Source organism: Engystomops pustulosus, chromosome 5 (genome assembly GCF_040894005.1).
Source record: "Engystomops pustulosus chromosome 5, aEngPut4.maternal, whole genome shotgun sequence".
In the NCBI taxonomy this organism is placed as follows: domain Eukaryota; kingdom Metazoa; phylum Chordata; class Amphibia; order Anura; family Leptodactylidae; genus Engystomops; species Engystomops pustulosus.
In genome coordinates this window covers 137474866-137501240 of record NC_092415.1, presented here as the reverse complement: position 1 = coordinate 137501240, position 26375 = coordinate 137474866, and the positions used below count along the sequence as shown (strand labels likewise).

The 26375-nt window shown below is 39.1% G+C and overlaps 1 protein-coding gene across 4 annotated transcripts in view; it reads right to left on the bottom strand.

Moving 5' to 3' along the window:
* The window catches only part of TERT (telomerase reverse transcriptase), an 83036-nt gene that overhangs the window by 31340 nt on the left and 25321 nt on the right, over positions 1–26375 (bottom strand). For all 4 annotated transcript variants that reach the window (XM_072153133.1, XM_072153135.1, XM_072153136.1 and 1 more), the window contains exons 5-8: positions 17938–18117; positions 16425–16586; positions 12134–12229; positions 249–334 (exon numbers count right to left, since the gene is read on the bottom strand). In XM_072153133.1, coding sequence (XP_072009234.1) covers positions 249–334; positions 12134–12229; positions 16425–16586; positions 17938–18117 — 524 coding nt within the window. The remainder of the gene's footprint in view (positions 1–248; positions 335–12133; positions 12230–16424; positions 16587–17937; positions 18118–26375) is intronic.

Sequence of the window (26375 nt, the reverse complement as noted above, 5' to 3'; positions counted from 1 at the left end):
GATCAGATGGACCACGGGACATCAGCAGCGCTGGAGGAGGTGAGTACACATGTATCATTTTTAAAAATCATTAGTTATTCATTAATCTCTGATAACCCATATAAGAGACTAAAGGACATGTGATGATGTCACCCTAGCTGCATTTGTGAAAAATGTGGCGACAGGTTCCCTTGAAAGGCTATGTTATAGGTCAATTTTAAAAACATAGCAATATATTACAAGAGAGGTGCCAACAAAATGAGACTTACTGGTCATTAAGTCTGAGAATATGTTTGAAGATAATTTGCTGGAAAAAGGCTTGTAGTTTACTTGAGCTTTCATTCAATGAGAGGCTCTGCAAATATAGAAGTAGATACATGTTACAAATAAGCAAGTAAACACAGGACCATAAATTCGCATATAAGCTGTCTTTCTGAATGCTTTGTAATTTTTAAAGTGACCCATAAAAGAGAAAGATTGCTACAGCTGTTACAGCACCTCTTCCTGAGGGTGCGTTCACACGTTGCAGTTAAAACTGCATCGCAATCAGCTTTGAGGTGGTTTTAGGTGCAGTTTTGTCAATTGAACAGGTGAAAGACATGAACTGAACGGGTGAATTTGATTTTGAAGGGGAAACCCGCACCACAAATGTCATTCACTCGTTCAGTTCATGTCTTTCACCTGCTCAATTGACAAAACTGCACCTAAAACCACCTCAAAGCTGATTACAATGCAGTTTTAACTGCAACGTGTGAACGTACCCTCAGGGAAGCTAAAGGAAAGACAAGGGAAGTCCAGAGCAGTGAGATGTACCGATCTTACTTACATCCTTTAGCTCCCAAGAAAAAGAGCCACAAGCACAAATGTGGGTCCAAAACTATGGCACTGTCCCTTTTTATGCTACAAAGGATCTGTGAAGTAAAATGGACAGCCACCAACATGATAAAGGCCCTAATAAAAAATAGTTTTGCTTACACATCCACATAAATCACCTTTTATCTTATATTACTGGGCGTCAGTGGGGTGTGTCCTGCTCGGCCAGCCCCTCCCATCTAATCTTCCCCATGCCTTATGCCTCCTTACTGGTCACAGTTCATGTCATGTGACATGTGTATTTTGGCTACCAGCGACCTCCATGGACTTCTACTCCTCTCTATCCATCATGGAGGCTGTTGTAATTTCATGTAATCACATACATGGGGGCTTATTTACTAAGGTTCCGGCCGATCGCATTTCAATCTGGACGATCATAGTGAATTGTGGCAAAGTTCATTCTCATCGGACAATGTACATTGGGGAACGCGCCAGGGATGGGTAAGTAAATGTGCCCCATGGTGTACAGTTTGCTATTCTTAAAAGCTTGGAGGACTTGTGATGATGTCACTGGTCACATGTCATGAATGTAACACAAGGCACCATGTAATAAAATTCAGAATACAAAAAATGGGACCAGCACTGCACAAAATGAGGTCAGGTGAAGAGTCTACAGGTCAATGCATGTAAAAATAGCTCAAACCACAAGACAAAGAAAGGATACATGCCAAGTGACCAAGACAATACATTCTTTATTCATATATCAAAAAAACACCACAACACAAGAAGAGAATAAAAACCATTAAAAATGTGAACAATCACAGAATAATCTACTACAGGAAAACCAAACATGTGATAGTGTTAGTGATCCTGGGACCACCAGCTCCCCCTGGAGACTAAAGCCTTATGTAACACAAAAAGATACAACAATATTACCCTATAAGGGATTACACATTGGGCTAGGGAAAATGCAGTACCAATATATAATGTAAGCAGATTGCAAAAAAGTCACAAAAAAAGGGGTTTTTTTTGTATAGAGCATGAGAGTATACAAGCAAAAGTAAATAAATAGTCAAGACATAAGCAAGTATTACCTGTGCGGCAAACATACACACAAGAGGGAGCTGGGGATGACCGCCCCACGCGTATCGCCACCTGCTGTGGCTTCCTCAGGGGTATCTGTATGGTGTGGTCGGTCCATTTATAAAGGAAGATCCCATGTGTTGGCAGTGAGCTAAATTAGCTCACTTCCAGCATCAAGCACTCAATGTGGTGCAACAGAGAAATGTGTCCCCGTGTTCTCAATGTGGTGCAACAGAGAAATGTGTCCCCATGTTCTAAAAAGTAAACAAACCAGAAACTGGTACACTAAATGCACGCACAAACGGGGGATGGCATAAAACCCTACATTGCAAATAAATAGATTACAAAAGTGGCATCTATAAAATTGTGCAGATCATATGTATGAAAAAAAAGGTACAAAATTGTATAGAGTATACATGAGAAAATATATGCAAACAAGGGGGAAATGTACATAGAAAGGTTGTACAGTGGAAATAGTGTAAGATAAAAATATAAAAATCAGTGTGACACACAATATTGTATAAAAAATAAATAAATAAATGAATATTAAATAGTGAACTAACCTATAGCATGTAATATACTTAAAATACTATAGAACATATAATCTATCACTCCACCAATCAACACATACATACTATCATGGGCCCATGCATCATACATTCAACCAAACAACCACCATATGCAGAATGAATCTGCGTATTAGGGATAAACAACATTATGTGTGATTAGATGATGTCAATATAAACTAAGTGAGTGGTTGCATGGACTACGTGCCCATAAAGTGCCAGTGCATGTGCAACAATTTAAATGCTAAATTGTACTACAGTGAAGAAAAATGGATGGATGAGGGCGAAGTAGTCAATGCCAGGTAGGATACCCACCCATGGTATGATGCTCATAGGGATCAACGGAATATAAAAAGCGGACTAGACATTCAAGACAATTCAAGAACATTATTCAAATCAAAGATTAAATATAATACATATGGATACTTATAGTATATACAGTATCAATAAAAAGGTATATTTGAGTCCAGAGTGCGCCAATGAGATACAATAGGACATGGAAGGGAGGGGCCAGCCACGGAGGGCCAGCAGGAGCGGGAGAGAGTCCACAAAAGAACGACTACGGTGGTCGTGAGCAAGTAGAGCCTGGTGGATTCCGTGGTAAACGAAGCAAACTGATGGGATGAATCCATTTCTAGAATGGCTGTTCAGGAATGTATCAAATAAGTGGGTGTCCAAAAGAATTTGAGGAATCTAAAGGAATCTAAGAATGAGAAGGGTAAGTACACAAAAACTTGTTTATGTGGCCATGGTGGATGTCCCGTGAAGAACACAAGAAGTGTCATGTGAGTGAAAAGTATACTCACCTGAATGGATTTATACAGGTGCTCGCACAAGAGTGAAAATGATGTGTGATTCAAGTGAGGGTGGTGGCCCAGTGAGAAAACAAACACATTTTTAATGGTTTTTATTCTCTTCTTGTGTTGTGGTGTTTTTTTTGATATATGAATAAAGAATGTATTGTCTTGGTCACTTGGCATGTATCCTTTCTTTGTCCCATGTAATAAAATTGACACAATATTTCCCATCTGTACATAGAGGTTTACATGTCTGTAGGAGGCAGAGCTTTGATTTGGAGAGACACCGAGCTGTCAGTCAGAATAAGCGAGCGTGAGTCAGAGACACCAGAGAAGAGTCAGAAAAGCTCATTTGCATATCAAAAAGTCTATAATTAAGGTACAGGTTCCCACTGGCAGCTAATTTAAGTTGATATGGGGAGGACTTGTAACCCTTTATCAGCAGGCATCGTGACTCAGGGGGGTCAAAATCTGGTGACAGGTCCTCTTTAACCCCTTAAGGACCAGGACCTTTTTCGTTTTTGCGTTTTTATTTTTCCCTCCCCACCTTCAAAAATCTATAACTTTTTTATTTTTCCATGTACAGAGCTGTGTAATGTCTTATTTTCTGCGTAACAAATTGCACTTCATAGTGATGGTATTAAATATTCCATGCCGTGTACTGGAAAGAGGGAAAAAAATTCTAAATGCAGTGAAAATGATGAAAAAACACATTTGCGCCATTTCTTGTGGGCATGGTTTTTACAGCTTTTACTGTGCGCCCCAAATGACAGATCTACTTCATTCATTGGGTCAATACGATCACAGGGATTCCAAATTTGTATAGGTTTTATAATGTTTTCATACAAAAATGAAAACCTCCTGTACAGAAAAAAAAATTCTTCATTTTACAGTGTTCTTGAGCTAATAACTTTTTCATACTTTAGTGTACAGAGCTGTGGGTGGTGTCATTTTTTGCTACTTCTGATGACGTTTTCAACGCTTTTATTTTTAGGACTGTGCGACCTTTTGATCACTTTTTATTGAATTTTTTCTATTTTTCAAAATGGCTAAAAAATGCAATTTGCGACTTCGGGCACTATTTTCCGCTACTGGGTAAAACGCAGTGAAAAACGGTTATTATATTTTGATAGATCGGGCATTTTCAGACGCGGCGATACCTAATGTGTTTAGGATTTTTACTGTTTATTTATATTTATATCAGTTCTAGGGAAAAGGGGGTGATTAGAATTTTTATGGTTTTTTAATATAATTTTTTTTTTACTTTTTTTATTTATTTTTTACTATTTTTCATACTCCCTAGGGTACTTTAACCCTAGGTTGTCTGACTGATCCTACCATACACTGCCATACTACAGTATGGCAGTATATGGGGATTTTGCATACCATCTATTACAATGTGCAGATCGCACATTGTAATAGATAGCCTCGATCATGACAGCCTCGGATCTTTGTGTGATCCAAGGCTGTCATGACAACGGATCGCCGCTCCCCGGTGACGTCACACGGAGTGACGATCAGAGCCAAGATGGCGGCGCCCAAAGGGTTAACACCCACGATCGGTGCAAGCACCGATCGCGGGTGTTAGCGACGGGCGTTTGCTTCATTATGAAGCAAGTGCCCGGTGAGTATGAAGAGGGCTCAGCCCGTGAGCCCTCTTCATACTCCCCCATGCGCAGCAAGACGTAAGGGTACGTCTTATTGCGCTATGGGGTTAAAGAACAGCAGTGATCAGGTCACTGTAACTTATTCTGTTACCACTACCTGTTGGAGCAACTCACAAAAGATTCCATCATAGCCTTACAGGCATGTAGCGGGACAATGTAGGGATAGGGGCAATGCTTTTTTTAAAGGCAATTTATGAAAATATATTTAGTTTTGGGGTTTAATTTGCCTGACACGTTCTCTTTAACTGTATAAGCTCACCCAGTGTGAGGGAATAGAATCCATTTTTGAATCTGTTCTTCTATCATGTATCTAACAAAGATCCCTGTGAATAGCACCATCCCCCGCGTACACAGATCATCTTTCAGAGGCTATTGGAATGTGGGTATGGTCAGTAGGTTCCTTTGTCCCAAGAACCTATAAAAACTGTCTGCTACCTAAATAAATTGGAACTCTCTCAAACATGTGAAGGTCTGAGTGATTCACCGAGCAGCTCGTACTATACAATGATTTGGAACCACATATCACATCGAGAGACATGGGGATATTTCCCTGACAAAACTTGGCGCTCAAACAGCGACATGGGTTTGCATGACGCCTACCGGACAACTCAGGGATCATCCTTTCAGGACAGACAGACCATGCAGCTGCACAAAAAGGTAAGAAGCTTTTTCTTACAATTTGCTCTGTCTCTCCTTGTTTGGATGGCCCCACGTCCGGTGAGATGCATGCCTATATTGCCCAGTCCAAAGAATCTTGTTAGTTTATTTGAAAACTCCATGTGATGTATGGTAGTGTATATGGGTATTGTGTGAGTTTGAACATGTGTGTTTGATAGCGCTATTGTGATACTGTACTGGTTTTAAGAAAGATTACATTCTAGAATCGCCCCTACCTAAAGAGTCACCTAGAAGAGCAGTTGGTGGATCGTAATTCGCTTGAGACAAAGTAGACTGAGTTTGGACAGTTGGACTTTATAAATTTATTTTGTGTGGTAGGATCCAAACATGCTTCAAGGAAGGGGACTGTGGTCAATTCTTGACGGGCAAACGGTTTAGGAAAAAAATTACTAAATTAAATAAAAGTGGTTAAAACTGCCCTATGGAAGAGTGACTGCGAGTGTGTGCCGGCACTAGAGATATATAGAAAATTATGGGAAAAATTGCTAGGTAGGATGAGAGGCAATTCAGAGGGAAACCAGTACTACGGATCATGAAAGAGAAAGAGGCTGTAAAAGGATGTCAGAGAACGTTGGAAAAGGACAAGTATATCAAAAGATGGTTGTTTGTATGTTGGTAAATGGAAAGGTTCTTAAAAGAACAAAGGCTGGTTGCATGATAATAATATGATGGAAATTGCAAGTGGAAGAAAGTTACAGAGGAAGTGACCAGAGGAGATTATAAAGAAACAGCCATAGGAAATTGTGTGTTGTATGAGTGTTATGACGATGACGGACAAAAACGTTGGACAGACAAATGACAAAGACAACATTCAGGAAAGGTTCTGCCTCCACCCTAAAATGGTGGATGAATTGATGTATGGAAACAAAGAAACAGACTGGCGGGAGACATGTGCATGCAATGTGGCACCTACACCCAACCCCCACACTGGAATATATCCGGTCAAGACTAGATTATAAAAAGTGCGGGCTCTGCACAGAACAAAGACGTAGTCTTCAGATGTTTCTCCTGTAGGGGGCAGTAGACCAGTGGTATGGAGAATAATGCATTGCCTAAAGATCTTTGGATTTGCACCCACAGTCCGCTCAGCTGTATTTAGCTGTATTGTTTTAACTTTAGAAGACAACTAAGATTTAGTACCCAGGGAATAAATGTAGGAGACTGTGCCTGCTTATCTAAGAGTCACCTCTCAGAACTTCAAAGTCCAAAAACCCGGGTAGTAACATATTTGTTACAGATTTTGGTCTTCTGTGGGGAGAGCTCCTGGACGGTTGTGCAGTCCCAATTGGATTCCCTGAGCTGACCCTTGCCAGATACTGTAGATGTTCTAAGAGTTTATTCCATTATACAGTCCTGCAGATTATGGCATATATATAAATATGTGTTTTGTCTATATCATGTATAGTGCTAATGGCATTTCATCAGAGTTACCAGATGTGAGGAAAGTCCAGCACACAATTGTAGACACTGCTCATTGTAGGCTTGGACCTGAGACACCTTGTGATGTATGTTTAATAACATTAGACATGTAGTGTTAAACTTTATCAAATACACCTAAAGTTTGAAGGGTGTGGTCAAAAGTTTTTGCAATTTGTGTAGGATGATGGAGTGAACTTAGATGTTACAAATGGTGTGTTAGATTCCTTCTTTGTTCTCCTGGTATGCTGGGACATGTAGTAATACAGACACCACAGGGAGAAGGAGGGGGCTGCCTCCCCCCTTGTCTCAGTGAACACAAAAGGGGGGGGGGTGGGGAAACAAGTGTTGGAATGTTAAGGAACAAAGAGAATGTGTGTTCATTACTGAGGACTGATAACCCTCATGGCCCTAAGCAGATTTTGGGTTTGATTCGATGCAACATCTGTAATTTTATTGTTTTAACCAGGAGTAAAGCCTCCCCATGATCCCATACTATTACTCCTATTCAGCAGCTATGACGGTGATTATTATTAGGAGCTTTTTAGGCAGAAGTTATAACACTCCTAGAAGCCTCCTACGTCACTGGCTTTAGTGATGCCTCTGCTAAGTATGTGCCACCAGTATGTGCCCCCAGTATGTGTCCCCAGCATGACTGTATAGCTTTATTATAAGATCTAAGGAATTTGTATTCTGTATGTCCCCTATTATACAGCATTGATACATCGGCATTGGTCCCAAAACTGTGGGGGTTTTTTTCTGGAGTATATTGTTCACTTTCTATTGTTCTCATTTAAGTTTAAGCCAAGCACCTCAGAGGAGAGGAAACAGGCCGGAAGCTCTGCGGATCGTGTGTCACATGACAACCTGGATCCTTCTTGGTTTTGTATCCTACTGCTGCCTATGTATAAAAAGCTTCTGTAGTAGTTTTGGACTATCCTGTTTCTAGTTCACCTCTTCATAACTAGAAACCTTGGTTACAATGTGCCCTCTTTATGATGTATTACATTGAATCCAGCTCCACTACTTTCGCTAGATTCAAAGGGGGGAGACATGAGGTAGACGGATTCTATTTAAAATTTTCTATTAACTTGATGATTAATGAACCAGTTACCTTTTAATATGTCAAAACTGAATATATCATTAATCTGCATTTTGAGTTCTTTGTAGATGGCTTTAGAAACCAGGAATGAGGTTAATTCTACATCAGATATGCAGTGGTCACACAACATGAGGTAACAGCAGCAGAACCACTCCTAACCTACCTGTCTGTACAGGAGGCGGAGGTGAAGGCACTGATGGAGGGGTGTAAAGTGGCAGAGGGTAAGAATGTAAGTCTTTTGGGATTGCTTATGATTTCTAACTTCATATAGTAAGTTTATCAACAACTATGAGACTTTGAAATAGCTGATAGAGGCCTTGGTGTTACAATAAAGGTCCATACTAGGAGGTAAAACCTCTAAAGTTCTAACACATGAAGTGACCATACTGGTTACTAGAAAGCCTAGGGGAAAGCAGCCTGGATCAGTACAGTCCGTGACCCTCGCTGGCCCAGTACGGTTATCTATACTCCTGTCTATATAGAAACAGGCTTCACAGGTAGCAAGACTGGAGTAAAACTGGGACCCCATGGGTGGAGGGTGGACTTTGGCAAAAAGGTGACAAGCAATGTCTGCCAAGGGCCCTTTACCCTATGATGGTTCAGTGCACCCACAGGGTGAGACACCAGTCTAAGACTCTATATGCTCCGTGGTGGATAAGTATTGAGTATCACTTAGATTCACTTTTGCTACTGTCCATTTACACAAGTATGTTTATATATGCTTGGTACAATGTAGGGAGAGTAGTGAAAACCCTCATATATACACTCCGAAGCCGCTTTACCCCTTCCAGAGGTTGCAGATTGGCTAAGTACAGCTACCAAAGGTAAGTAGCTATGAACATGTGCTTATGTGTGTGGACCTCTTTTCTGGGTAATCTGAACCCTATCCTGTAACTAAAGCAACTGTAAAGACCAGAGCCAGGGATCGAGGAATATGTTAGTCCACTTATTCTAGAGACTAAAGTAAAAATCCCTATTGGGGCAGTAATATAGTCGACGAGAGCTCTAGGGATTAAAAAGGCTTTTCACCTACTGAGGTTGTTTTTAGAATTGCCCCATGGATGAATATATACTTCCCTAAGGTTGTCCAGAGGTGTCACAGAGAATTGGTGGGATGTCCAAAACCTGCAGATACTTGGTTATGCACCTAAGAAAAAAATGTATCTGTTTCAGTTCCAGAACCTAAAGTAGCTAGAGCACAGACCTGCACCCAGGTGATGAGATGGTCCTGATGTGACTAACCTGAAGGGTCATCCCAAGTACCTGTGACACATCAACGTGTAGAAACTACAACGAGACAGCGACAGCTGAAGAAGAATGGTGCTGGACCCAGAGACTGTTGAACATGAATCTGTGTAGCTCGATGCTGCTATGGACATTATTACTCCTACCACTCCTACTACAGTGTGTGCACCGCATACCATGTCTAATAGTACTCAGGGGTTGGTAGGGTGACATGTATAAGGATATAGAGATTCTACCCTTTACAATGGATTTACATGAATTGTGTTGTGATGTAATGTTCAGGATGCTCAGGAGGGAAGCAGGTGAAGTGGTCAGATAAGTCCTGGATGTGTGATTAGCATATGTCAATGTACCACCTGAGCAGTACCTGAAATTATTCACAAAAGGGAGGAATTGTGAGGGAATAGAATCCATTTTTGAATGTGTTCTTCTATCATGTATCTAACAAAGATCCCTGTGAATAGCACCATCCCCCGCGTACACAGATCATCTTTCAGAGGCTATTGGAATGTGGGTATGGTCAGTAGGTTCCTTTGTCCCAAGAACCTATAAAAACTGTCTGCTACCTAAATAAATTGGAATTCTCTCAAACATGTGAAGGTCAGAGTGATTCACCGAGCAGCTCGTACTATACAATGATTTGGAACCACATATCACATCGAGAGATATGGGGATATTTCCCTGACACTAGTAACCAGAGGGGTCAGCCATTGTTGAAAATAAAAAAAAGGAATCTTGGAAAGCCTCCTAGGACTGCCTTCTATGGACACCAAGGTGAAAGGGTGGGCTAACACATATTTGGCTTAGAGTCGGTCCCTGAACCTAAGATCTTTGTACATCCCAATGACATGAGTGAGAAATTTGGATAAAATTTTCTTATGCACTCCTCTCGCATGACGTCACCTCCCTCTTCCAGCAAGGGAGAAGGAGGTGCGGGGCATACATAATTAGCAGCCCGCATCACCGGACATCTTGTCTCCACGCTGCGAGCTGCTAATTATAGGTCTTCTCTCTAGGCATGTCAACATTAGGGCAGGTGATAATGTCGGGTTTGTTTGTTGTTACTGTAAATGGTAGTAAAGAAACAGCAGCACTCCAGATTAGATGAAAAATAATACATTTCGATATTTAACCAGATACATAGCAAAGTAAATGGAGGTAATTAATTTTTTGACGGCTTTGACAGGGCAGAGCCTAACAACGCTAATCTTTTGCTGCAACAAATTTATCATCAAGGGTTGAGCCCTTGGATTGATTGAAACAGCGATAAAAACGCCAAATGTGAACTCCACCTTTACTAAAAACGTCCCTTTCCGGAATAAAAATTTTATTCAATCTGGAAACTGGCTTTAATGCAGTAGGTACCATGTTCTGCATCCAATATGTTTTATGTTCTGACATGGTATGTGGGATATCCCAATATCATTGTCTGGAATATATACTTTTAAATGTTTGAGCATTTTTGAATGAAGGCATACCTAATGGCCCACATTTGTTAAAGTGTTTGCCATTTTTCTGTCTGACTTTGCACTGAAAAGAACGCGTAAAACTACTTGCACATGCATTTAGAAAGTTCACCAGTTTTGTGTCATGGCTGCACTGTCATGGCTGCATTGTGTCCGACAAGAAAGAAATGTGCACCTAAAGGGGCGTGTTAGTGCTTAGTCTGAGTTTGTGCCACATGTATTACTGAAGTGCATCACAATTCTATGTATAACAAAATTCTGGTGCACACCGAGCAGTTTTGATAAATCTGGCGCACTCTGCACAGGCAAACTGCACATACACCAGACCTTTATGAGAAAAGGTTATGTGAAACACTTGCGTTTACAAAAGGCATGTGTTAACGTACACGCTTGTTAACGCAAGCATTAACACTTGCGTTTTGTAAACACAGGCATTAACAGCTGTTTAATTAGGTAAATCTCTCTTCAGCTGTTGCAATGCGTTTTTAAATGCATGCGTTAAACGCCACGTGTGACCGCACCTTCAGCCCTCTCCAATCAGGCTTAACAACGATGTGCTGTATTATGGGTTTCATCAGTTCCAATCACTTCCAAATTGCTGATTACTCAATCCCTGGTGGGTAGTGTGCAAGTTTAGAGTGACAGCTCACACTTCAGTTCTGGGGTGCCAGGGGGTCTTGCTGGCAGCAGGAATCTAACATAGGTGCTTGCGTTACCTACCTACAAAAGCCAGTTATACAGAGTTACTTATATTGTACCTCAACCAGCTGTGAATTTGCAGAGTGGGATCAACAGTTCAGGTGTTGGTAAGAGTTAAAAGCAATTAACCACCCCAAGCCAGTTTGTATGTTAAAGGGAACCTGTCACCAGGGACCTCATTTTCAATACAGAAGCCATTACACCTGCATTGCAAATATGCCTTTCTGCTTTCTCTATGCATTTGAAATACAATATAATGTGTTATAACTTACATCGCACCCAGAGAGAATTCTCTGTGTAGTCCTAGGGGTTAGGCTTTGGTTTGGATGCATTTCAAAAAACAACATGTGACTGCTTAGCTCTTGGCCGACACCTGACAGACCAGTTAAATGCCCTGGGAGCGCTGATTGCGGCATTTAACAGATTAAATACCCGCAATCAGAGCTCAGACTGCTTACAATAGGGTGTCAGCTGTTAGTTACAGCTGACTCCATTTTTTATGATGCTGGCCCAGCTCCGATATGAGTTAAAGCCCATCCAAGATATATAATGGACACGCTAACAGGTTGAATAAAGGCACAATGATAAACAGTTCTTAGAAAGACGAAAAACTAAACCTTACCTGTTCCACAAGGACAGCATTATGAATCACATTACCTTCTTGTAGATGTGTTACAAAACATTTCATATTAGGCATAAAATCAACAAAATTTGAAACCTAACAAAAATCAAATACAAAAGAAAAGTTATACATAAATAAAACATCTTAAATTTATCTTTCACTCCTTTCCAGTCCAGAAAGTCTGATAATCTGGCATTTTATATAAATTAGAGGTTTAATTACTGTTAAAGTACCTGCTGTGCATACACCAAAGCTATTTCACTTATAAGGCACCGGAACCTTATAAGTTGGCTGCATTAAGACTTCCGATATTAAAGGGATCCTGTCACCAGGGATCTTATTTTCATTAAAGGTTGCATAAAGGAGCCCATTTCATCTGCAGTGCAAATATGCCTTTCTGCCTTCTCTGAGCATTACAATGTAATTTTGTGCTTTAACTTATAGGGCTTCCTGCCAGAATCATGTGCCGAGTCCCAGGTTTTGCATTGGTTTAAAAAAATATATATTTTTTTTTTTTTATATATATATATATAAATATATATAAAAAAAAATATATATATAATATATATATATTAGTCTTTGTCTGTGCTGCTCATTCATTCTTCAGCTCTCATCCCCCACCTTTCTGCTCATGTACAACTCCTCAGCTCCCCACACTGTGATCTCTGTTTTTGTGCGAGTGAGGGAGCAGGTGGGAGGAGATGTACAGAAGCACAAAGGTGGGGGCTGAGAGTGCAGTGCAACTACCTCTAACTACACATCTGACACATATCTACACTAACCACATCCATCTGACACATGATTCCCTTCTCTTCCCTGCTACCAGTAAGCAAGGTTGCTCCCTTCTCACCCTCCTAAAGAGCCATCATCTCTCTTTCCTGCACTGCTGTAATGGCCGAAGAGGATGATAGCTGCAGCAATGCAGAGTCTGTTATCTCTTCACATCTAGCTGAGTCTCCATGTATGCAGCTCACAGAGGACCTATGCTGAATAGAAGTGTATCTGTGTGTAACATGTATATAACAGTGTGTGTATGTATGCGTGTACCTTCAGTAATCACGCATAGTATGCAGACTGAGTCTACCTATGGCTAAGTACCTTGATTTGCATGCATTTCTCCCTCTATATACACTGCAAACTAAGATGAATGCCATGTGTACTACTTCCCATGGGAACTTGTGCTTAATGTGTACTTAACAGTTGCATAGTATGGTAACTATTCGAACACCTATGTGACTTTTGCTCATGCAACAGTTTATTATGGCTTGCGCCGACATTGAAAGTAATTTGGGATCTGTTGAGAGGAGCTTCGTTGTTGTTATTTTAGATAGTATTTCTAAATGGCTAGGCCAGGGTCTAATTAATCTACAGTAATTTTACAATATACTACAACACAGGTGAATTACTGTATATTGTATAATCCATAATACCTCCTTGAGTGTAAAGCAAACCTGTCACCAGGAATGTCATTTTTAGCTGGTGACATGTTCCAATAGCATATTCTATGCAGATTTTAATTCACATTATCTGGATCACTGCCAGCAGCACGTCATGAGTCCTAGGGGAGGGGCAGCTGCTACCTGTGTGTGTACCTGTGTTAGTCTCCTCACCTCCACTCTCATCCAACTCCCTCCCCTCTCCACTTTCTGTCATATGCATTCAGCAGGCAGAGGATGGAGGGGGATCGTGTGAAGGAGAGGAATGCATGAGGAGAAATAGACACACACAAACTGCTGTAGCTGCCTTCCGCCGTGAGTTATCACAAGTTATTTTTAACCTCTTTCCGCCGCGGCCCTTTTTCGATTTTGCGTTTTCATTTTTCACTCCCCACATTCAAAAATCTGTAACTTTTATTTTTCCATGTACAGAGTTGTGTGATGGCTTATTGGCATTTGTGTCGTATTCTTGTGGGCTTGGATTTTACGGATTTCACTGTGCACCCCAAATGACATGTCTACTTTATTCTTTGGGTCGGTACGATTACAGGGATACCAAATTTGTATAGGTTTTATAATGTTTTCATACATTTAAAAAAATTAAAACCTCCTGTACAAAATTTTTTTGGGGGATTTTGCCATCTTCTGGCGCTAAGAACTTTTTCATACTTTGGTGTATGGAGCTGTGGGTGGTGTCGTTTTTTGCGGATTTTGAGGATGTTTACAATGTTATCATTTTTAGGACTGTACGACCTTTTGATCACTTTTTATAGAATTTGTAATTTTTTTTATAAATGGCAAAAAAGTGGCATTTTCGACTTTGGGCGCGATTTTCCGTTACGGGATTAGACGCAGTGAAAAACCGTTATCATATTTTGATAGATTGGGCATTTTCGGACACGGCAATACCTAATGTGTTTATGATTTTTACTGTTTATTTATATCAATAGGGGGGCGATTTGAATTTTTAGGTTTTTTTATTAGAATTTTTTTATTTTAACTTTTTTTTTATTTTTACTATTTTTCAGACTCCCTAGGGTACTTTAACCCTAGGGTGTCTGTACGATCCTATCATATACTGCCATACTACAGTATGACAGTATATGGGGATTTTACTACTCATACATTACAATGTGCTGACAGCACATTGTAATCAATAGGTTAACCCGAAGTAGCTTCGGGTCTTCGTGAGACCCGAAGCTACCATGGCGATGGATCGCCGCTCCCCGATGATGTCACGGGGAGCGACGATCCACGGAAAGATGGCGGCACCGATCGCGGGTGTTACCGGTAAGCCTTTGCTGCAATATGCAGCAAAGACTTACCGGCTATGGAGAGGGCTCGGCCTGCGAGCCCTCTCCATGTACCGGGACCCGACATGTGACGTACTATTACGTCACATGTCGGTAAGGGGTTAAAATAAAAAAAATGTATTATATAAAAGTTGATATCACCCCCTTTCTCCAGAACAGTAGCATATATTATCATAAACAGGTAAGGTATGTGGACATCTCAAAATGCCTGCTCTTTGAAAAAATTATTATTGCATGTGCTAAACCTTGTAATGGGAAAAATTATTATCTAAATGTCCAGTAATACTGTATCTTGAGTTATTAAGTGACAGCTGTAATGGTCATGGTATGGCAAAAATTAAATAAAGTTAATATTGATCTTTGTATATTGTTTTTTATATAGTATCTTTCATTGGTATGTGGTCACTTACTTGTGGTAATATTTGGCCCTGGCACAGTGGTATTATTTGATAATCAAAGGTATACCAAATATATTCTCAGTATAACACCTCAGATTCATACTACGTGGCATAAATGGTAGATACAGCATAGAGTAAAATCAGACGGCCATGTGCTCGCCCCGACCGAATCCAGAGCAAGCACAGGGCCGGGAGGAGGAAGTGGAAAGGGTGAGCGATCCACACGCCTCCTCCCTCCAGTACTGCACCTGTATGAACTAGTGAAGGAGCCTGGAGTATTGGAAGGGGGACCCGATTCTGCATCCCAAACCAAACAAGTTTATGAAAAAACAATTTATAAGAGGGGCCATCTAAATTAGCTTAATGTGGCCAATTTGTTAGTGCAGTCTTTCTTATTTTGCTAAGGGCCGCACTGTGTCAAAAACTGGCCCTGGTATGGACATATCCATATATCCATATGTATGCACCAAACTGTGATGTTTTGCACAGAGTTTAGTTGTGTGTGAGTAGAGTGGAAGTACACAAGACGGTGCACAGTGAAGAACAGGAGCAAAGAAACAGGGCAAACGTAAATGAGAAGTGTTGGGCCAGGACGAAGCCCACATGGAGAGGAGGATCTGGGTCTGGGATTAAGGAGGAACACGACCAAGTTTGCATGGCGCTCTTGGGCGCCAGCTTCCCAATTACATAAAGGCTAAACATACCTTCTATTGCTTTATCAGGGTTGATCTGCAAAGCATTGTACATGCACCAAGTACAAAGTGAGCTTACAAAAAATGGGATTAGTTTGGAGTGCCAGATTTGTCAGATACTTTGATATGTAATTTACAATTACTTAACAGTGCCAGATTGAGCACTATAAATGGCTCTATTTTATGTAGGTAAGGTTGGGGTGCACAGAGCCCAAGCACTGGTCTGGTAACCAGCCGATGGAACTAAAAAAATACATTTTTATTACAAAATACGAGAAAATCCAAGCCATGTGCACCAATTTTTTCAATTTTATCATGTATTGTAATAAAATTTGGTATTTAATCTTTTTTCCTTTTTTTACCTAGATCTGTCTGTATAATTTTTTTCTTTACAAATACTTTAAGACCTATGTAAATCCATATTTTGATCAATGTATTGAAATGACTCTTACATGTCTCTTAAAAGATTTCCTAATCCGACCATGTGTATCCATCCACAGCAAAGCGTAGCGTCGTATGCAATAAACCTCTTCAATATATGGAGGCATTACTTTTGAGATCACTTCTTTGAGTTTTGAATGAGGGATAGAGTCATATGCTTCTTTTATATCAGTCTATGAATGAAATAAGTTTTAGTCCAGTTCTCGCAACAAGTATGTAAAACATAAAAAAATTATACAAACTATTTTAATTAAAGGTCATTTGGAAATTGAACGTTTTAATCTGCTAGAAACAATTCCCCCAGAGATAACAGCTAAAGAACTGTTCATTGTGCTCCCTAAGTAAAAAGTTTTGCAGCAAATTCAATGATATTTAAACAAGAAAATGCACTGTGCTCTTTATCTTTACATACAAAATCTAAATGATGCCTAGTTTCATAACATGGGAGTAGCATAAATAAGAAGTTACATTAAGTGTAAAGCCTTTGCTATATCAGTCTGCTGGGAGGAGGGGGAAACCGGTGTATTTGGGTTAAAGGAAACCTACCATTTCAAACGGTAGGTGTAAGCTGTAAACACCGAGCACCAGCTCAGGGTGAGCTGGTGCCGGTGCTTAGTTTCGTTAGTGTTATAAACCGCGGTATCGCGGTTTTAACACTTTTTAAACTTTATAGCAGAAGCTGCTTCGGCGCTGCGCGCGACCGTGCGCGCGCAACGCCTGCGGCATTTCCTATGTAGGCGCACGCAGCGCCGAAGCAGTTTCTGCTATAAAGTTTAAAAAGTGTTAAAACCGCGATACCGCAGTTTATAACACTAACGAAACTAAGCACCGGCACCAGCTCACCCTGAGCTGGTGCTCGGTGTTTACAGCTTACACCGACCATTTGAAATGGTAGGTTTCCTTTAAAATTGGCTTAGCAATAGAAAACAAGGGGTCAGCCTTCACAGTATTTTCGGATTGGGTTAAAGCTACCAATGCGATGCCTCAAGGGACTGTATTGGCTCCATTCTTTCTAATATTTATTAATGACCTAGTAGAAGGTTTACACATTAAAGTTTCAATGTCTGCAGATGATACTAAGCTCTGTAAAGTAATTCATACAGAGGCCAATAGTAGTACATTTCAAAGGGAACATGGAGGTTTGGGTGGCAAAATGCCTAATGAAGTTTAGTGTAGATAAATATAAGGTTATATTTATTTTCTAAACAGTCAATTACTTGTAAAAACTTGATGGATGGTAAAACTTAGCTTCCTGGTTCTGGTCACTAAATCTAATTTATGATAAGGTGCATAAAATTACCAGATGTATCTAGAGTGGAATCATGACATAGTTTTGACCTTACACAAATCACTGGTCAGACCGCACATGAAATATTGTGTACAGTTTTGGACATAAAAAGGACATAATAGAACTGGAGTGGGTACAGATGAGAGCAAACAAGATTATTAGGGGAATGAGAAAAACAAAATACAATTACAGATTAGTAAATTTGTGGTTATTCAGATTAGAAACACAGTGCATACCTTTACAAAGTAATTTATATTTTCTGGATTGGACTCTTTAAGCTTTAACGCATAATTTTTCCATTTCCTATAGATACCATCAAGTCCAAACACTGAGGAACCAATTAAGTTGGAAGACTTGCTTCTCTCATAATTCAGAACACTGAAGAGGTTTCTAATTTGACTGTTGAAATTCTGAATCTGTGAAGATATGAAAAATTATAACATACCACTAACATACCATTAACATACCATTACCATACCATTAACATACCATACCATTAACATACCATACCATTAACATACCATACCATTAACATACCATACCATTAACATACCATACCATTAACATACCATACCATTAACCCCTTAACGCCTTTTTTAGTTTTTTCACTTCCATTTTTCACTCCCCACCTTCAAAAATCTATAACTTTTTTATTTTTCCACATAAAGAGTTCTGTTATGGCTTATTTTCTGCGTAACAAATTGCACTTCGTAGTGACGGTATTCAATATTCCATGGCGCATACTGGAAAGCGGGAAAAAAATTCCAAATGCTGTGAAAGTGGTGAAAAAACACATTTGCGACACTTTCTTGTGGGCTTGGATTTTACAGCTTTCACTGTGTGCCACAAATGACATGTCTAATTTATTATTTGGGTCGGTACGATTAAGGGGATACCAAATTTGTATAGGTTTTATAATGTTTTCATACATTTAAAAAAATTAAAACTTCCTGTACAAATTTTTTTTTTGATTTTGCCATCTTCTGGCGGCAATAACTTTTTCATACTTTGGTGTACGGAGCTGTGGGTGGTGTCATTTTTTGCGACTTTTGATGGCGTTTTCATTGCTATCATTTTTAGGACTGTGCAATCTTTTGATCACTTTTTATTAATTTTTTTATATTTTCCAAAATGGCAAAAAAATGTCATTTTTGACTTTGGACGCATGACTTTGGACATTTTAACATACCATACCATTAACATAAACATGACATAAAATAGCAAACATAGCACATAAACATAAGATAACCATAACATAAACATATAATAAACATAAACTGGACATAACATAAAAAATAATAAAAACATACCATAAATATACCATATACATACCATAAACATTTACCATAGACATAACATAAATTAACATAAACATAATAAATCATAAACAAAACAAAAAATAACATAAACATAACATAAAAAACCATAAACCTACCATAGACATAACATAAATGTAACACTAAACTAACATAAACTTAACATAAAATAACCTAAACATACCATAAACATTAGAAAACATAAAAATATACACAAACAGAACATAAATTGAACATAACATAAAGTAACAAACAGAACATAAACATAACATAAAACAACATACAGAACATAAACATACCAGAAACTAAACCATGGAATTACCATAGACATGGTATAAACATAACACAAACGTAACACAAACATACCAAAAATATAAGCTAACCATAACGCAAAATAACATAAACATTATATATAGTAAACAAAACATAAAATAACACAAAACATAACAAAAACTGAACATAAAATAAGCATAACATAAAATAGCAAACATAACATACAATAACAAACATAAAATAAACATAAAATAAACATACCAGAAACAAAATATACCATATACATACCATAAACATATCATACCATAAAAATACCATAGACATACCATAAACATAGTATAAAATAACATAAACATAAAATACCACAAATATACCATAACCATAACATTAACATGCCATAAACATAACATACCATTAACATAAAACAACATAAACATAATCTAGTTTATGTTATTTTATGTTTGTTATGCTTATGTTGTTTTATGTTATGTTTATTGTTTATATTTGTTCTCTTCTGTTTATACTATGGTTTTTAAGGTATGTTTATGATATGTTTGTTTTGTCTATTATGTTTGTTATATCATGTTTATGTTGTTTGTTATTTTATGTTATGTGTTAACATAAACAATGAAATAATATAAAGATAACATAAAATTACAAACAACATAAACAGGATATAACAAACATAACAGACAAAACAAACATAACATAAACATACCATAAAAACCATAATATAAACATAAAATCTCGTATATAAAAAATAAACACAAGATAAAACAACAAAATACCATAACCTTAACATAAACATAAAATAAAGATAACATACCATAAACATAACATGTAAACATAGCAAAAACATAAAAGAAAATAAACATAACAAATTAACATAACATAAAATGACAAATATAACATAAAACATAACATAAACATGAAATACTATAAACATAACAGAAAACATAACATACGCATAACATGAACGTAACATATAAAAACGTAAACAAACATAAACAACAAACAACATAAACACAGCATAAATGTAACAAACATAACATAAAACATTACATAAACACAACATAACATGAAAATAACAAAATAACATAAACATAAACAGAAAACATAACAAACACAATAAACATACACATAACATTAAAAAAACATAAACATAACAAAACAAAATCATAAACTAACATAAACATAACAAACACACAATTGTACCATAAACATAACATAACATTAACACAACATGACATACACATACCATAAACTAACATAAAAACCTAACTTTAACCCCTTAGCGCTCAGCGCTGAGTCCCGCGAGTAGCGTTCAGCGCAGCACAGCTACTGCACAGAGACGATGCCGCTTCAGCTCTGCACAGGAGCCTAACCAGCATCGGGGGTCGCCAGATGTCAGCGGTAATCTACCGCTGACTACCCCGGGTAACACCCGCGGTCGGAGTGGGTCCGATCGCAGGTGTTTAACCCGTTAAACCGCGGCATTTAACATGCCTTCCGGGGGTCTTTACCCCCCGCGCGCCGTTTTTGGGGGCGCCGATCGCTGCTATGGCACCTCTGGGGTCCGATCGGGACCCCAGAGAAGCCTGAAGGCAGTGCGTTTAAGATGGCGTCTGTTACTACAACCCCCAGGGACAAATTTTAAATGGACATCTTTCTTTTGTAACATGCTCACCCCCTTGTGATAAGGTTTCTTGCATGGGATGTCATCCATGTATAATGTTACCTGGATAACGCAGTTCTTAGGCTCCACATCTTGCACACACATATATTTTATGGGCAAAGTTTTTAGAATCAGTCATACCACACTTCAAGCTTCCAAAAGCAGCCTTGGACACGTCATCTTGCAATATGGACTGCGCAGTTGGTGCCACATTAAATGCACAGTATACATGCACACACTCCATAGGTTCCTCATGTATCTTAGATTCATGGCCTGAGGACAATACAATCAGCCCAACATCTTCTGAAGTATTTGTGTCAAACTGCAACCTAGTGTTCTGATCATCACTCACACATCTGTTGTGTATGAGAACAACCAGTGTCCATGAGCGACATACATGCATCATCACCATCCTCTGTACTGTAATCCTTACGATTCCCAGCATTTATAGCCATCTGAAAATCAAGAGAAGTCATTGTAGTAGACACCAGATTCACAGGAATGTAACCACTTTCATCTGTTACACTTCCCTCCACATTGGAAACCAAGGAATCTGCCTCTGTTTTAACACTTGACTGTTCCATCAGGTGAGCAAAGATCACTTTCCCATTACACTTCTCAGGCACTCTCAGTTTGTGTATCTCCCTCAAGGTAGAGGTCCTTTCTACAAAGCTGTCAGGACCCTCATCCTGCTCTGCAGCATAACTCACAGAACCAATGCTGAAACCCAAATCCATGGCTCCCTTCATCCCTTTCACATGATCAAGCACTACACAGCAGTCACTTTCTCTTTTATTATAACAGCCTGCAGGGGGCACAATTTCTAGGGGTTAAATCTTGTCTTCTTGCACACTATTTCTATCACAATCGCGTCTGTCTGTGTCATACTCCATAACATCAGTAATAATGACTTCTAGGGAAGTTATTCCATATTTATCTGGTTCAGTACTGTGCGTTTCAGCACTGACAGGTGCCATAGCCACCACAAGTGCACCCACCTCACTGATAGGTGCCATAGCCACCTTAAGTGCACCCACCTCACTGACAGGTGCCATATCCACCACAAGTGCTCCCACTTCAATGTCACTTCCAACTGGAAACGCACCTGCATCACTGATCTCTGCTGCTTGATTAATTCAGTTCAGTCAAACCTGAGGAGTCCACAGCACAGTCAGTCATCTCCATCACCTGCACGTGTGTTATGTGAGTAGAGGGTTACATTGTCAGTACAAATCTCCCCACCATTATGTATTTCCCTGTCTTGTGTGGTCACATATGAAAACACATTTAGCAATACATTTTCTTCCCCCACAGAATTGCCCATCTTATCGTTGTTCCCAGTCAGTGTAGGAGAGAGTTGGTCGCTATTAGCAAACACATAATTGGTGCTTAATACTGGCATAGACATAACATTTTCTGTGTTAGCATTGGCAACAACATTGACATCATGTAATGTTACATTTTCCTCACACAGTGAATTTTCACAATTGCCAGCCACAACCTGTAGGGGCGCCGTTGAGCACTTAGACACCTCTATGCTCAACAATTCAATGTAATTTTCTGTCTCCACCACCTCTAGAGCACCTACCACCAAGTCTACAGACTCTGCACTGTGAGCTTGCAGGTGTACACCAGAGGCACACTGGGTGACATTGGCATCACATAGCATGTCATCACACACATTTTTATCATCAGATAAAGACTCTATGGATGCATGTCCTTTGTGAGAGATCACAGCACTTTCTGGGGAATTTGTCTCCTGTGGATAAACATCAGGGCTAGCAAGGACATAATTTTCCCCCAGAATTTGCCCACAGAACTTGAAATCGCGGCCTAACCCAATCTTCACATCAATATCATTAGATTTAACAAGTTCATGTTCCACTGTTCCAAACTCAGTCTCAAAGTTTAAAGTCACAGTCTTGTGGGTCTCATGAACAACATCCAGAAACAGTATTAGTTCTGGTCTGATTTTGGAAATATTTTGGTCTGGAACCAAACTTACCCCTAATAGGATTCCACCCACCGTACATTCAAATGTCTTTCTTAGACATTGCACCTGTTGTGTCATCACAGGTATTGGAGTTTGGTTCCCTCTGACCACATCATACTTCTGATCAGAACCAGCAGATGGTTTAACAATTAATGGACAGTCAATGGGAACATGCCCAAGCTTCTGGAAACACGCACACTTCACCAGCCCTTTGGTTGGTCCATAATTATGTACCTCCCAGCTCCCTTAAAGCCCCAAACAGTCTTACCAGGAACTCCCGGATATTTCACTTTACATGGGGTTTGGTGCTGGGTTGTATGTAGCAATTCTTTTGTTGCAGAAAATCGATCCCATGTGTCCATGCGTTTTGGGGGTTGGTTGCTTGTAGCAACAGTATTGCTCCTCCTATATGGCACCTCCAACAAAACACTGAGCCTCTTAGCAACAGGACACCCTTTCATGCAGCGATCCACCTGCAGACATCCCCAACATGGCTCCTGTTGGTTGTCCATAGCAACAGTACTCTTACTCCTTGTATCTGGACCTTTAGACATCGCAGCCAGGTTAGAGGCCAGCACACTATTCTCTGCTCTCAGACGTGCATTCAGGCTTTCCATGCTTTGCTGCCGCACAGTGATCTGCCATTGCACTTCTTGTTGCACTTGTCGCACATCAGTCATAACTTGCTCATGTCGCAGGTTAGAATGTATCAGCTGCTCCAACAGCTCCTCCATTGTCTTGTCTGGACCTTGCAGCACCGCAGCTGCTTTCACCCAGGACATAGACTTCTGGCCCTTTAAATTTCCGCAATGTCAAAGTTCATCCATAGCTTTTGTCATGCAGTTGCCGCTAGCAACCTGTATAGAAAAAACAAGGAAAACCAAATCCGCTGTAGGGAACGGCGTAACGGGGCAAGAGAGACAAAAAAACGGATAAAATTCCAAATATCCAAACGTAGAAATACAAAAATTGCAAAAGTCCCTCTGCATCAACGTCCTCCGTAAATATTTAGATAAAAATAATTAAAAAATAATCAATAAGAAAAGACACAGTACCTCTCCATTTTCAAACATATGTACCCGAGTAGAGGCAAAAAACCTTATTTGTGGGTTATCACTCCTTGGTGTAGTGTTCTTTTTAAGCTCGATGCGTCCGTGGATCCTGCGGCTCCCACTGGAGATGCGGTGCGAGTGTCCAGTCTTCCGACTCAGAAACTCAAACTCCTCCAACGTTGGTTCCGCTACGGTCCAGAAAGGGAACACTTCAAGTCCATTCACCAATAAGGAGAGAAAGAACACACAATGGTGCAATAGGGTTTTGCATAAAACTTTTTCTTTTTATTTCGTATACTCACAAAAAAACTTCTGATAAAAAGGACTTAAGAATAAAATGGTTGCACGTCCGACATTAGCAGCCCGGTGGCTTCATCCAGGGCTTGTCGACGTGCACAGGTTGTTGCTCATTTATAGATAATGAATCGTAAGTACAAAAAAACTTAACCCCGACTGCCAGTTTCTGATCTAACTAACCCAAAATACTAGAGGTATTATATCTAACAAAAATTCCTAAGAAATAAATTGATAAGAGGGCTTCATGAAAAAGATTATTTGTATACATAGGTAAAAATCCACAAATAACAATAGAAAATTAAAAATTAAGAAATATACAAAAATATACAAGGAAACAATTAGGGGTGGGGGGATTACCACCCATCTTTTCTGTAATATTGATTCAACTGTAATGTTATTTCAAATGTTTTCAGCTATAAGAAACATTTTATTTCTAAGTCTGCATTCAGACCAAGTGGGAGTAGCGTTTTTAATTGAAAGATCCAAAAGGATTCTCTCTGGCTCATCTTTTTTATAAGATCTTCTCCTCTCCAATGGGGAGACACCTTTTCTATACTAAAGAAGGAAGTACCTACAGGATTTTTATTATGGTATTTCGCATAATGTGCAGACAGAGAATGATCTAGTTTTCCATTTTTAATGTTTCTAACATGCTCATTCACCCGGGTTTTTAACTTCCTTATAGTTCGTCCTATATATTTTAAACCACACGGGCAGACGATCATGTAGATAACAACCGTCGAATCGCATGTGGCAAAGTGCTCTATATTAAAAAATTGTTGACTATCAGATGATGTGAAATTATGGACACCTCCAGTGCAAATTTTCTTCGTGCTTTTGCATGCTTTACAACGGGAACAATTAAAAAAAACGGTGTGTGCAGTCCTAATGCTTTGTGAATTTGTCCTAATACTACTGTGAACAATGTGGTCATTAATGATCTTTAATCTTCTATGGACAATCTTTGGTTCTGCCATTCCATGCCCTAATACCGGATCGTGCTGTAAAATGTGCCAATTCTTTTTAATAATCTTCCTCACCCAATAAGAATCCTTTGTGTAATTTGTAATAAACGGAATTGTGATTTTTTCTTCTCTACCTTCACCTTTCTTAGTATCTTTAATTTTAGTACCTTGATTTCCAATTATTTTTTCTCTATTCACTGGTGTAATGGTGTCATTTTCTATTTCTTCTTTTGCTTCATTAATATCCTCTATATTGTAGTTTCTTTCTATGAACCTTCCTTCCAAAATCGCTGCTTGTGCATTATAATCCTCTTTTCTAGTACAATTTCTCTTTATTCTTTTAAACTGGCCCTTTGGAATATTCTTTAACCAAGGGCCAAAGTGGCAACTCTCAAAATCTATATAGCTATTACAGTCAGTTTCCTTGAAAAACGTTTTAGTGTATATCTTATTATCTCCCTTAATCAATTCCAAGTCCAAAAATTGAATACTAGTTTTGCTAAAATTAGACGTAAAAGACAAATTAAAATCATTCATATTAATATATCTAATAAATTATTCTAGCAGCTGTTGAGGGCCATCCCACACTATTACAATATCGTTAATATACCTCTTATATAGCTTCAGGTACTCCTCAAAGGGATTATTTTCAAAAATGCATTTATTCTCCCAGGTGGCCATGTATAAATTGGCATAACATGTGGCAAATTTTGCCCCCATCGCCGTTCCTGATGTCTGTAGGAAGAAATTACCCTCAAACCAAAAATAATTCCTTTCTAATACAAATTTCAACAGATCTAGGACAAAATTCTTTTGTTCTACTGGAAAATTCTGATCCTTATTTAAAAATTCAGCAACTGCAACTACACCGCGTTGGTGCGGTATAGAAGTGTACAGGGAAGAAACATCACAAGTACATAAAATAGTGTTTTCGTCCACCACAATATTTTTAATAATATCCAAGAGAGTCCCTGAATCTCTCCAATACGCTGTTGTATTACATACATATGGCTGGAGGATTTTATCAATATACGCAGATGCTCTACTAGACACTGAATCTATTCCTGCCACTATCGGGCGGCCGGGAGGAGTTCTTTTGTTCT